Consider the following 14,107-nt stretch of genomic DNA (forward strand, 5'->3'; position numbering starts at 1 on the left):
TGCAGAGCTTTATCTTTAACCACAGAGCCAAAGAAGAGAAAATAAACATTAATACAGGGTTGGGCTTGATTAATCAGATTCACATAAATCTGTTATTTAGAGATTTGTTAGTCTTAAATTACTGCCCATGGAGTATCCTATATATCATACCTTATTACATATTGACCTAATATGTATAGACCACATGTATACACATTAAGTTGAATTGTTTCTTTTTTTAAACATTAGCATATATACCAGGGTTTCTAAACGTGAGCACTACTGACACTACTGAGCACTACTGACATCGCGGACTAGGTGATTCTTCATTGTTGGGGGCAGTCCTGTGTATTGTGGGAAGTTTAGAAGCATCTATCGCTGACTCTACTCACTAGATACAAGTTGCACCCCTAACAGTTGTGACAATCAAAAATGTCTACAGAGATTGACAGGCGTCCTCTGGGGATGGACAAGGGGATAAAATCATCTTTAGTTGAGAACCACTGAAATATTCTCATATCTAAAATAGTTGCTAATAAAGATGAACTATATGAACATGTGATATTTGAATTTATAAAATTGCCAATATAACTCAATGATTCTAAGTAGATTTCTGTTGCTTAATAAGACCAGTAGAATTATAAACTTACATTTCTATTGACAAAGAAAATCTTAAAGATAGACTATCATGTATAGCATGGAATATAAATAATTTTTCCAACTGTATACTTTGCTTTTACTTAAGAACATTTTCAACATTAATTTATTCTTTTTTGCTTAAATTATTTACTAAGGCAAAGGGCTTACTTCTATAGATAACAGGGTGAGGCAAAGGTAGGTTTGCAGGTGTTTGTTGGAAAATAATATAATAAGTAAAACAAGAATAGACTTTGTGTTTCATGTACTCCACACTCACACCTACTATTGCCCTACCCTGTGTATGTTTAAAATCTCTGAATATTCTTTTATGACATTTATTAAATATTTTAAGAAAAGATGACTTGTATTTTATTTTCCAGTTGTTTTTTATCCTTACTACTGGTGGCTGCTGTGGTATGGAAGATCAAACAGACCTGCTGGGCTTCTCGTCGGAGAGAGGTAGCAGTAAGAGTATCTAATCATTTTTTCCCTTCTTTTCCAAGTGAGAGGAAGTGAGATAGACAGACACCTGCATGTGCCCTGACCAGGATCCACCCGGGAGCCCTCCTCTGGGGCCGATGCTCTTCCCATCGGGGCTATGCTCGCAACTGAGCTATTTTTAGTGCCTGAGACAGAGGCTCCACAGAACCATCCTTAGTGCCGGGGCCAATGCACTAGAATCAGTTGAGCCATGGCTACAGGAGGGAAAGAGAGAGAGAGAGAGGGAGAAGGAAGAGGGGGAGGAATGGAGAAGCAGATGGTTGTTTCCTCTGGGATATTCGCAAGCTGGGCCAATGCTCTACAACTAAGCCAGCTGGCCAGGGAATTTAATCTTTTGTTGTTTAAAGATTCAAGCAAACAGATAGATCTCTGTTGCTTAATGAACATGCTCATTTCAAATATAGATTTTCAAATCAATTTTATTAAGATTGAATGAATTAGTATTATTTAAGATTCAGAAAAAGCTTTACCACTGTTATTTTAAGTCCATATGTGTAGAAGCATTGGTTAGTTGTGAAATGTTTTCTTAGTGTCAGAATTTATAGTGAATACAAACATTCTGTTGATAAAATAATCTATACTCTTGTTTAGGTAATTAGTTATACTGAAAAACCATAATTTATTTTAATGAATGTCTCCGTTTTGATTTCAAAGAGAATTCTGAATGACAAATACTTATTTTTGTTTTTTATTGCTTAAGATTTGTGTGTGTGTGTGTGTGTGTGTGTGTGTATGTTTTGAAAATCAACTCTTTTCCATTTCCTGATTATCTGATAAGGCAAGTATGTTTGAAGTGCATCTCCATTTGATACATTTTTCTATAAGAAGTCATTATGTGTGTTTTGTGTAATCCTAAAATTGATAAAAAACATAATACTCTTCCTGAACAACTGGTGGTATAAATAAATTGGGTTAATACAATTTTTAACTTTGTATTTTTTAGTTAATTTAAAGAAACAAATATGTATAGTAATCTAAGGAGCATAACTATGTAGTAAACTTATTCTAAATCTTAAATAGAAAAGTAAGTTTCTGTTTTAACATTTGTATTATTGTATTATAGCAGTATTAATACTAGTTCTGCTGTTGTGCCTCCTAGTATATATACCTCTTTTTTGTATAGTTTTGTGCAACAATATAAAGCACTACTATAATTACTTACATTCTTATTTCTACATGCTAAGTGACCATATTTAAAGGTATTTAAAAGCAATCCAGAGTATTCTAAGCTATGGAACTTATGAGTTTCTCTTATTATTTTATTTTTTAACATCTGTCATAGCTCAATGCCTACCTATAATATATTTATAAACTTGACCCCCCCACCTTACACCCCCCCCCCAATCATTCTTCATCCAATGTTCTCTACCTCTCTAATTTCTATATATGGCTCGTGCTGCATAAGTGAGACTTGATTGGTTATGATCCTATGGTAAAAAGTAATCTAGTTGAAAAGGAGCTTATTAAACATAAATATATAAGTATTTTCCAAGAAATAGTATTCTGTATGGAGATAACCAGCAGGAATACACGTTAGATAATCTTTTAAAGTGAAATTATCAATACAGGGAGGGAAAAACAATTGGTAGGCAGAGAGTGTTTATGAAGGCCTTCTGTTATGGAATAAGGTAAGTGACATTAATGTCCCTAATCATTAGAAAAGAAGTCAGTTTCAATTAGGGATCCTGCATTCCCACTTTGTTATGATTAGCAATGTTTAAATATCTAACTTCTAACATTTATAAAATACAACTGTGTAACTGTGCCATTGTGAAAAAATCAGTGTACCACTCTGACATTAAGTGGCTTTTCAATGTGGGTAAATGATCTAATTGAATTTTTTTTTTCTCGAAAGAGAAAGGATCGCACTATGTAATTAATTCCCAGTTGGAGCTTCCTAGAACTCTAGCAATGTTTGTCAAGTTTAGAAACAGTATTGAATATTTGAGAGAACTAATGTGAAAGTTCATTTACCTATAAAACTCAAACTTCTCAAGAATGACAAATTGCTTTTGGTTCATATTATATCATATTGCCTACTACCAGGAACTCTGGGAAGCTGGTATTACTTTAATTTAAAAATAAAAATATGAATTTATCTTTTGATTAAAAGTCCAAATCGCTCCAAGTATGTGTTGCACATGGAGAGAACAAGGGAGAACTAGATTAGAAGCCACTGGGCCCGCGCCAACCTGTGCTTCTAAATGGTACTATGTCCTCGTGATATTCTCCCAGTGCAGCGCCCGTCTTCCACTGAACTCGAGGTGGTTTTGTTAAAGAGTATCATAATAATGTTTGCATTTCATTGCTACCTATACTGAAATACAAAATCTGTAAAAATCTGTCTTATTGAGAGAAGTCATGCCATGTTACAATATGATATGTAAAAAAAATATTGTGAGGAGTTTCGCCAAATTTAATCTCATTAAATCCTTTGAGTACAAAATTCTAAATGTCTTGGAAATCATTTATATGGTGATGCACACAAAAAAAGACATTATTTACATGACTATTAGAGACTATGATTAGATAATCATTTTTATATAATTAAAAGATTGTCATCTTGGTCTTAGAGGCCCGGTGACTTCAAACTACTCTGGTTGTAGCTTATATGATAATCCCAATTATAGACTTTATGTGAATGGAAGTTAAAAAGTGTTTTTATCTGTTTTTTCTTTTATTTTGTTTTAATTAGTAGAGTAACTCTAATATTCCCCAAAGGAGAAGGTCCCAGTTTTGTTTTTGTTTTCATTTTGGTTTTTTGTTTTTTTTTTGTATTTTTCTGAAGTTGGAAACGGGGAGGCAGTCAGACAGACTCCCGCATGCACCCGACCGGGATCCACCCAGCATGCCCACCAGGGGGCGATGCTCTGCCCATCTGGGGTGTCGCTCTGTTGCAACCAGAGCCATTCTAGCACCTGAGGCAGAGGCTGTAGAGCCATCCTCAGCGCCCGGGCCAACTCTGCTCCAATGGAGCCTTGGCTGTGGAAGGGGAAGAGAGAGACAGAGAGGAAGGAGAGGGGGAGGGGTGGAGAAGCAGATGGGTGCTTCTCCTGTGTGCCCTGGCCGGGAATCAAACCCGGGACTCCTGCACACCAGGCCGACGCTCTACCACTGAGCAAACTGGCCAGGGTCTTCATTTTGTTTTTAATGTGGCTGTTACTTTCTGCAAAATGTGAACACAAACTATTGTAAATCTCAGAGGACCCTTGTGATTAGTAAAATGACAGTTTATCTGTGACAGTAAAGGAAAATTATGTAAAGGGCTTTTCTTCTTAGTATTTATGTAATTTTGTTACAGGAACTGTATTACTTGCTTTTCTAAGTATAAGGACAGTTTTCAAATGAAAATAATCTTTGGAAAATTTTAAATATATTGTGTTAATTCAGCCAGCATATTGCTTCTTAAAAAAAATCTGTTTGAACCTTTGGCTTCTCAGAAACTCACACATAATTTTTCTGTGGCATAATTTGGATATTAGAAAACTATTATTAATGTTATCCCTTCTGAATAACACCCCCGAGAATTCAGGGTCTCTACAAAAACACAAAAAATGCCTGACCAGGCTGTGTGGTACAGTGGATGGAGCATCAGACTGAGGTGCAGAGGACCCAGGTTCAAGACCCTGAGGTTGCCAGCTTGAGCGTGGGCTTATCTGGTTTGAGCAAAAGCTCACCAGCTTGGACCCAAGGTCACTGGCTTGAGCAAGGGGTTACTCAGTCTGCTGTAGCCCCACGGTCAAGGCACATATAAGAAAGCAATCAGTGAACAACTAAGGCAGTGGTTGCGAGCCAGATGTGGCTCTTTTGATGGCTGCATCTGGCTCGCAGACAAATCTTTAATAAAAAAATAACGTTAAAATATAAAATATTCTTATGTATTACAATCTATTCATTTCCTACCACTCTTGTTCATGGTTGCGGGTGGCTGGAGCCAGTCATAGCTGTCCTCCGGGACAACACCAAATTTTTATTGGATAATGCGTACCTACATGGGTCGTTGTATGGCTCTCATGGAATTACATTTTAAAATATATGGTGTTCATGGTTTTCTCAGCCAAAAAGGTTCTCGACTTCTGAGCTAAGGTGTCACAACAAAAAAACTAATGATTGATGCTTCTCATCTCTCTCCGTTCCTGTCTGTCTGTCCCTATCTATCCCTCTCTCTGTCTCTGTAAAAAAAAAAGAAAAGAAAAAGAAAAAGAAAATCTAAAACTACAAAGGACTTCAATTTTAATATTACCTCTTCATATAGGAGTTTTAAACTCATTTCTGTGATAACTCTAAAAATATGAAATGTATGCTAATTAATGGAAACAATAAGTGGATATTGACCAGTGGAAATATTGTAGTACATTAGAAAGATGAGTTTATTTTTATAGCTTGTGCTTATTACAGATGTATGAAAACATTAAGTTTTAATGGCATGCTCAATTTTAGGTAAATATTTATAGTTATTACGTTACAAAAACATTTGTTAGGAGCAAGTAAACATTAAAAGGAGACTCTTAAAATATTGTCATGCCTTATAATCTTCATTTTTAAACTGAAATTGGAGTTTCGAATAGGTGTTATAACTCTTCTGCGCATTTCATAAAGCCTTGATTGGAATTTAGCATTATAAACCCGGAGTTAGAGTTAAAATTAGTAAACAAAAACTACAAATATAAACTACAGGTAACATTTTCTAGGACATATGTATTAATTCTTTCCTTCTGTATCTGTTTTATGGGCACATATAGAAATAATAAGTTTTCCTTTACTCAGAACAACATGTCATGGATTAATAATGAAATATCCTCTGAGATGCTGTATTTGTGGTAATTGGGTCCCATCTAAATATCATTAATGCAAGTCAATGTTTTATAAAGTGAGTTACTCTACCTCCTTAGACCCAGCTTGTGGAGAGAGAGGTGAGTGGGCAGAGTGAAGAGAGTAACGAGAAATGTAATTTTGGTTGGAGAAATTAAAATTAATTATTAGGCACTGTATGAAATTTCTTATAGAACTTCTAAGTACTTTTAGAATCTCATTTTACATAATGTTTACACATTTTAATATCTAGATAAAGCTTTCCACAAAACATGTTGTTTTGTTGGAAAAGCATGAAGTTTTTTAAACCATTATTAAACAATGCGCTCACATAGATAACTGTCTGCAGTTAATGGCCCTACTGTTACTTATTTTTGCTTCTAACTGTCTCCTATTGAATTGAAAAATATAAAGATTATCATTGCTTTAATTTTTCCCCCAACTTTATCCTGCAGGACTAAAGACTACAGATGTTCAGCATGCCTATTTTTATTATCAGAGTTTTAAAAAATGAGCATACATCTACTTTAAAATAACTTGAATTGAGAAGGCAAATATGTACAGGAGCAGAAGATGTGAAAGTTAACTGATTCTTGCTCGTAAACTTGCTCCCAAATATCTTATTGTAGATGTAACACTTTCATTTTGTTCAGTGAAATAAAGTTGTATTAATCTCTTGCAATATTCCAGAAAGATAGATCAATACTGTGAATATCAAGAAAACGACAGGAACTCCAGTTTTAAGCAGCGTATAACTTTAAAACATTTTCAGTAAGATACACTACACATGCGCACACCTACATACATATAGTTCCTGAAAGAACAGCTCAGCTTACCTTGCTGTGGTCTCATGGATATGGAGAGATATAATACATTTCAAAGGTTCTGGAAGTTGTTATTAGTAACGGAGGGAAATGTGAACTCTTGCATACCTATCTGCAGAATAACTTCTAAAAAACGAGAGAAAACTTATAGACCTGTTTTTACTATATTTACTGTATGGAAAATTTGCATAATTTTTATTTTTTATATGTCATTATCTTTCATTTAGATCTGGCTATTTATCTATATAGTTTAATAGTCAAGAATAGTCTCAATAAATGTAATGTGGTTAACCATAAATTCTCATATATTTCATCTACTGTTGTAAACCAGTCGATCATTATTTGATGTAACAGAAAGAACAGGCAATACCAGTTAGATAATGGCACACTACTCTTTTACCACTAGGAATATTTCTTTTATACTCACTGAAAGAACTAGAGAATTTCTTAGACACAGATTTTATTATATCATTCACATATATGCACTGAAAGGAAAGTTGAAGCAAAATACATTGGTTAAGATATTACTACTAAAACTTATTCACATTCATAGTCCAACTTTTCATAATTCACTTTTGATTCAGATAAACATGTTTGCTTTGCTTTACATAGTATCATTGACTAGAATAATCAAGTTTGGTTCTGTGCAGGCAATAACAACCATGTCGTAACTGCCATCTGGCCAACAGTGGTTGTACAATTTCATCGATTGTTGAGACACATCAGATCTTAGGGATATTAAAATGTGAAAACAAATGTGTCTTATAATCAATAAAATATGGTAGGACTTGCTTGATAAAGTTTTTACTACCAAATAAGTTAACACATGCTCACTCATTGCCTTTTACTTGCCAGACTTCAACAAAGGTTAGCTGTTACTGTTGTTGATATGTAGCATAAAAATTATTAGCATTTTACTATGCATTAATATTAGTAAGAGCAACTCCTCTATGCCTATGATTCTTCTCCTTCATATTGACTTTGACATGGTGGTTCTCAATCCAGTAGGATCTTAGAATCATCTATGGATCTTAAAAGATCTATTTATATATCCTTGAGTTCCCCTTCACTGTTCTAGCCCCACCAGACCTATCAGTCAGAATTGAGTCTCAGCTTCATGTGTTTATTTTTAAAGCCCACAATCGATTGTAATATGCACCATTGGCATTGAAACTCTGCTTTGGCTTCTACTCTTAGATGGAAAATCATTGGAAAGTTCTCAAAAGAGGAATTAAATGATTTGAGTAAAGATCTGATTTTAAGCAAAAAAATCTGATGCTGTGTTGATAATATACTATAAATAGGTAACTATGAACACAGGGAAACTAGTAAGGAAGTTACTACCATTCTTGGTGGAAGATGATGGCTCAGATAAATAGATGGCCGTGCATATGACAAGAAGTGAGTAGTTTATGGATCTTTTAAAAATAATAACAGGATGAGGTGGATGGGGAGGTATGGGAACAAATTAAACCAAGCATGACTTTAAGCATGACTTTTACTTGAGCAACGGTAAAGATAAAGTTGGCATCATCTGAAATGGAGTTGATTGCAAGTAAAATTGGTTGATATAGGAGTTCAGTTTTTATATGGTAAATTTGAACCATCTGTTAGACATCCAATTAGACAAGTCAAAGAGGCAAGAATTGGCTGTGCCCTGAGGAAACAGATCTCATCAGGAGAGATATATTTGGGAGTCTCAGTATATAGATGAAATATAAGCCATGAATGATATCTGGATGATATTGCCAAGAGAGGAGGATTAAGGTTGAGGCATTAAACTTAATGTTTTGAACTATTTGTGTCTGCTCCCAAATTCTTAGGTTGGCCCTGAGCCTCAATGTGATGGTATTTTAGAGGAGGCATTTGGGAAGTATTTAGGTTTACATGAAATGTATGCCAATATAATAGGATTAATGCCCTTACAACTAGAGAAGACATAAGAATGCTTTGTCTCTGCTAGTATACAAAGAAGAGGTCATGTGAGCACATAGACAGATGGTGGCTGTCTGAAAGCCAGGAAGATGGCCCTTTCCAAGAACCAGATCTGCCAGCACCGCAATCTTGGACTTTCCACTCTCCAGAACTGTGAAAAATAAATGCCTCTTATTTAAACCTTCCAGTCTATTGCAAGAAGTCATAGGAAAATAATCAGCAAAGAAAACTATGAACTTGGAGAAAACCTATGTGAATGTAGACTCCTGGAAGCTGAGGACATACCATATAAAAGAGGGTAGAGTATTCAGCTGTCTTAAAGGCTGCAGATGGTTGAAGTAAAATTATAACTGAAATGTGGCCATTGTATTTAACCTCTTGGATGAAATTGGTGACTCTGACAAGATCAATGTTAATGGACTAATGGTTTCAAGAGCTCAATTGAGAGAGATTGGGAGGAGACGACTTCCAGAATGGCAGCAGAGGAGCTCTATATACCTGCAATCTTAAGTGACTAGTAGCCATAACTGGTGAAAATCATTTTAAAAACAAACATCCGTTTTAAATCTCTGGAATCTGTTCTAAGTGTATATAACCAATAAACAAACAATCGTTCAAGAAAATAAACCAAATCTCAGTTTAAAAAAAAGCAAGTCTTTAGTATTTGAGCGACGATCTGCTCTCTTCCTGTTTCCTCTCAACTCAGTATGTCCAGCATTTCTCAGTCTCCTTCCCAACCCTGCCCAGTTCTGCATCACAGAGGTTCTACTCCAGGTAAAAGCAGCTCAGATCTGAGACTTTCTTCCTTCACCAAGGTGGCAGGCAGCACTTCTCAAACTGACCTATAGATCCAATGGGATCTCTTTACACACACTAGCTGGATTCATTGTTGAGATTAATGAGTAGATCATAAAATTTATTAAACAAAATTCAAAGGACTCTGAATATCCAAAACCATCTTGAAAAAGAACAAAGTTGGAAGACTCACTTCCTGAATTCAGCTTGCTACAAAGCTTAATCAATTTGGTTTGCTACTGGCATAAGAATAAACATATAGATCTAGAGAGTAGAATTGAAGAGTCTAGAAATAAATTCTTACATTTTCCAAGGGTGCAAAGACACTTATATAGGGAAAATTACTCTTTCAACTAATGATTCTGGGCAACAGGATAGCCACATGTAAAAGAATGAAGTTGGATCCATACCTTACACTGCCTATAAAAATTAAACCAATGAGGATCAATATACCTGCACGTAAAAGGTAAAATATAAAAATCCGTAGAAGAAAACACAGGAATAAATTTTCGTGATCTTGCAAAGTCTTCTACAATATGACACAGAAAGCAACAAAAGGGAAAAATTAATAAATTAGAATTCATAAAAAATTTAAAAATATGTACATTAAAGAACATTGAGAAAGTGAAAAGACAATGTAAAGAATGAGAAAATGTTTGCAAATCATCTCTGATAAGAGACTCAGATATAAATATATAAACTCTTACAACTCAATAATAAAAAGAAATGACAATTGAAAAGAAAAAAGATTATTAATAAGCATTTCTCAATATAAGACATATAAATGGTCATTTATCACATGGAAAGATGCCCAGCAACTTTAAGCATCAGGGAAATAGAAATAAAATATATTCAAATACCACTTTATACCCATTAGGATGATTATGATCAATAATAATGCATGTTACTGTTCACTAGTAATTATCAGCACTAGTCATCAGTATTCACTAATAAGTATCACCAGTTATCAACAGTAATAAATGATAATAATAAATCCAGTGATGATATGGAGAAATTTAATTTCTTATACATTATTACTGAGTGTGTAAAATTGTGCAGCCTTGTTGTAAACACAATCTCTCAATTCCTCAAGAGGCTAGTTTTCTTTTTTTTTTAATTTTTTAAATTTTAATTTTTATTTATTCATTTTAGAAAGGAGAGAGAGAGAGAGACAAGAGAGAGAGAGAGAGACAGAAAGAGAGAAGGGGGAGGAGCAGGAAGCATCAACTCCCATATGTGCCTTGACCAGGCAAGCCCAAGGTTTCGAACCGGCAACCTCAGCATTTCCAGGTCGACGCTTTATCCACTGTGCCACCACAGGTCAGGCCAAGAGGCTAGTTTTCTTGTAACACAGCTCCTAGGTATATACATGGAAGAGAAATGAAGCATAGTTTCACACAAAAGCTTGTACACTATTGATTACAGCAACATTATTGGGAACAGACAAAAAGTGGGAACGTGTCCATCAACAGATGAATGGATAAATAAGTAAATAAAATGTGACATGTTTGTAAATGAACTATTATTCTGTGCTAAAAATGAATGGAATGCCGAGACAAGCTAAACAATGGATGAACCTTGACAACATTAGACAACTCAATGATGACAAAACAGGAAATTCGTGGTTGTCTTGGTCTGTGGGTGGCTGAGGGTTAGGAGTGAGGGACCAGATGACGAGTCATTGCATGGTTAGAGTTTCTTTTTGGTGTGTCAGAAATATTCTAAAATTAGATTTGGTGATTGTTGCACAGCTCTGTGAATACATTAAATACCATTGAACTTACGCTTTATACAGATGAATTGTATTATATGTGAATATCTCAATATAGTCGTTAAAGAGAGAGAGAGAGAGAATGAATAGGAGGAGAGAATGAAAACACCGAGTGTAGCTAACTCTTAGGATATTTACTTCCATGGGGCCTTTGTATAATAATATATGTATATGCCTTACATTCGTGTCCTTTGATGTGGGGGGACTTACGTTCAGTGCTTCAGTCAGAACTAATTCTTGTACTGTGCTCTATAGATACTGAATCATTTAGATGAGGTAACCATATAGTTGACTAAGCTTAAAAACAGAAAAATTACACATTTTAACAATTTTTTAGTTTTGATGGTTTGTAATACAAATGGAGTCTTAATAGAGTATAGCAAGTCAAGTATATTACATCTTATCTTTGAAGTCTGAGGTAACTACCATTTACAATCACATATGTGGGTCAGTATTAAAAAAATAGAAGTTTAAAAGGGTAAACCATTTTTAATTGAATTTATTAGGGTGACACTAGTTAGCATAAATATACAGGTTTCAGGTGCCTAATTCTACAACACGTCTCTGTACACAGTATTGTGTGTTCACCCCCCGCCAGTCAAGACTTTGTCCATCAACGTTTATCTCCCTTACACCCTCCTCTACCTCCCCCTCCTGGCAGTCACCACACTGGTGTCTCTGTCAGGTAAGTATAACTGGTTACTATCTTAAAAATAGTATTTTCTATTTATTAATGAGGAACCAAATACATAAATTAATATTTTCATAGTATGTCACATTTTGATCATTTGTTTTATATATTTTCTCTTCATTGTTTATTTTTATAGTGGGAGTCATGCACTAAGAATGTTCTTTCAAAGAGGTTTTTGTAAGAATTCCAGGATGTCATGCTAACTATGTAATTCTGAGAAGTAATTTTTAAAACCAACTCCAGGGTAGAGCCTCTTAAATTCATGGCTGTTACTTCAGTTTATAATAATCATATAGGGAAAATTACTAAGGATTTGAGTAAGAAATTTAAGGCACAGTAAGATAAATTATAATCTTAGAGAGCTAAATTCAAATATTGGCAAACTGTTTTAGGCTATATTTAAAAATATTTGAACTCTGATGAATAAGTGGAAAATAGTAATATAATTAGGCTTCTGCTTCTCTTTTCTTCATTTAAATTGAAAAAGTCACTATATATAAAAAGCTAGTTTTTATGTTGCTGTAGAAAGACGGTATAATTATACAGTCATTCCATCATGTAATTATAAATCTGTACCATAATGTTGTGTAAAAGTATGTTACAGACTCACGTCACTCAGTGACTGGTCTTCCACGTAGTGCATTTAGAGCAATAGATAATTACTTAACCTTGACTCTTAATTCCTTGCCTAGGAAATTGACTTATAATGATTTTAAAATACAATCTGTCCAACTGCTAATGATTTAAAGTATAGTAACATCCAAGTTTAAAATCTACATATGGTTAGTATTTTAGAATAAAATATATAAGATTATAATTAAAAATTCAGAAGTTGTCATTTATATTGGAAATGTTCCTTTTTAAAAATAAATTTTTATTAATTTTAATGAGGTGACATCAATAAATCAGGGTACATATGTTCAAAGAAAACATCTCCAGGTTATCTTGTCATTCAGTTATGTTGCATACCCATCACCCAAAGTCAGATTGTCCTCTGTCACCTTCTGTCTGGTTTTCTTTGTGCCCCTCCTCCCCTCCCCCTCCCCCTCCAACCACCACACTCTTGTCCATGTCTCTTAGTCTCGTTTTTATGTCCCACCTATGAATGGAATCATGCAATTCTTAGTTTTTTCTGATTTACTTATTTCACTCCGTATTCCTTTTGATTGTCTTTATTTTTAATTATTGTTTTTTTTATCAAAATTTTCTACTAGTATAAAAGTGTATTTTTCTTAAAAATGCCAAGTTATTACTGTGGAATAATATTAACATTAATAAAATACAAGTTAGTCCTGGCCAATTGGCTCAGCAGTGGAGTGTCAAACTGGTGTGTGGAAGTCCTGGGTTCAATTCCAGTCAGGACACATGAAAGAGGCAACCATCTGCATCTCCACTCCTCACCCCTTCTCTTTCTCTCTCTCCTCTCTCTCTCTCTTTCTATCTTCCCCTCATCCATGGCTCAAGTGGTTTGAGCAAAGTTGAACCCAGGCGGTGAGGATGGCTCCATTGGCTTAGCCTCAGGCACTGGAATAGCTCAGTTGCCTAGCAACGGAGCAACACCCCAGATGGGCAGAGTATTGCCTGGTGGGGGGCTTTCCAGGTGAGTCCCAGTGGGGGCGCATGTGGGAGTCTGTTTCTGCCTCCCTGCCTCGCACTTAAAAATAAATAATTTTAAAAAATAAAATGCAGGTTAGTGATATTGTACTTAGTGCATTTCTTTTAAGGTGCCTGATTAAAAATATTAACTCATTATTTCTCTCTATACATCCTCAGATACTGACATTGTGGACTCTAGTAGGGTTTCTTATTGTGAAACATTATCTCTGACATTTAAAAACCATATATAATTGTTTCAACAATTCTATATAAGGTTCACAGTTTCCTAATCAAAATGAGAAAAATACACTATTCTTAGAAGCTGGTTTTGTATTCTATCAGTTAATATTAAAAAAAAAACCCTCAAATAAATGTAGACAATTTATTACTTTCAGAATAGTTGTTTGCCTAGCACATGAGCTGATATGAATCAAGCAGTAAATCAGTTTAGCTTCCTTTAGATAATTAGTAATTTGCATATACCTTTGGCTATTCTTTTATCTTTGGGTATTGAATAAGTTGCATAAAATTGTTTTCTGTATAGAAAATACTTTGAAATGCAAA

The 14,107-nt window shown here is 34.6% G+C and overlaps 1 protein-coding gene across 2 annotated transcripts in view; it reads left to right on the top strand.

The window, feature by feature from the left end:
* The window catches only part of ATRNL1 (attractin like 1), a 546,562-nt gene that overhangs the window by 215,964 nt on the left and 316,491 nt on the right, over positions 1-14,107 (top strand). For both annotated transcript variants that reach the window (XM_066238474.1, XM_066238473.1), the window contains exon 26: positions 999-1,077. In XM_066238474.1, coding sequence (XP_066094571.1) covers positions 999-1,077 — 79 coding nt within the window. The remainder of the gene's footprint in view (positions 1-998; positions 1,078-14,107) is intronic.

The sequence above is a fragment of the Saccopteryx bilineata genome, chromosome 7 (genome assembly GCF_036850765.1).
Source record: "Saccopteryx bilineata isolate mSacBil1 chromosome 7, mSacBil1_pri_phased_curated, whole genome shotgun sequence".
Classification (NCBI taxonomy): Eukaryota; Metazoa; Chordata; class Mammalia; order Chiroptera; family Emballonuridae; genus Saccopteryx; species Saccopteryx bilineata.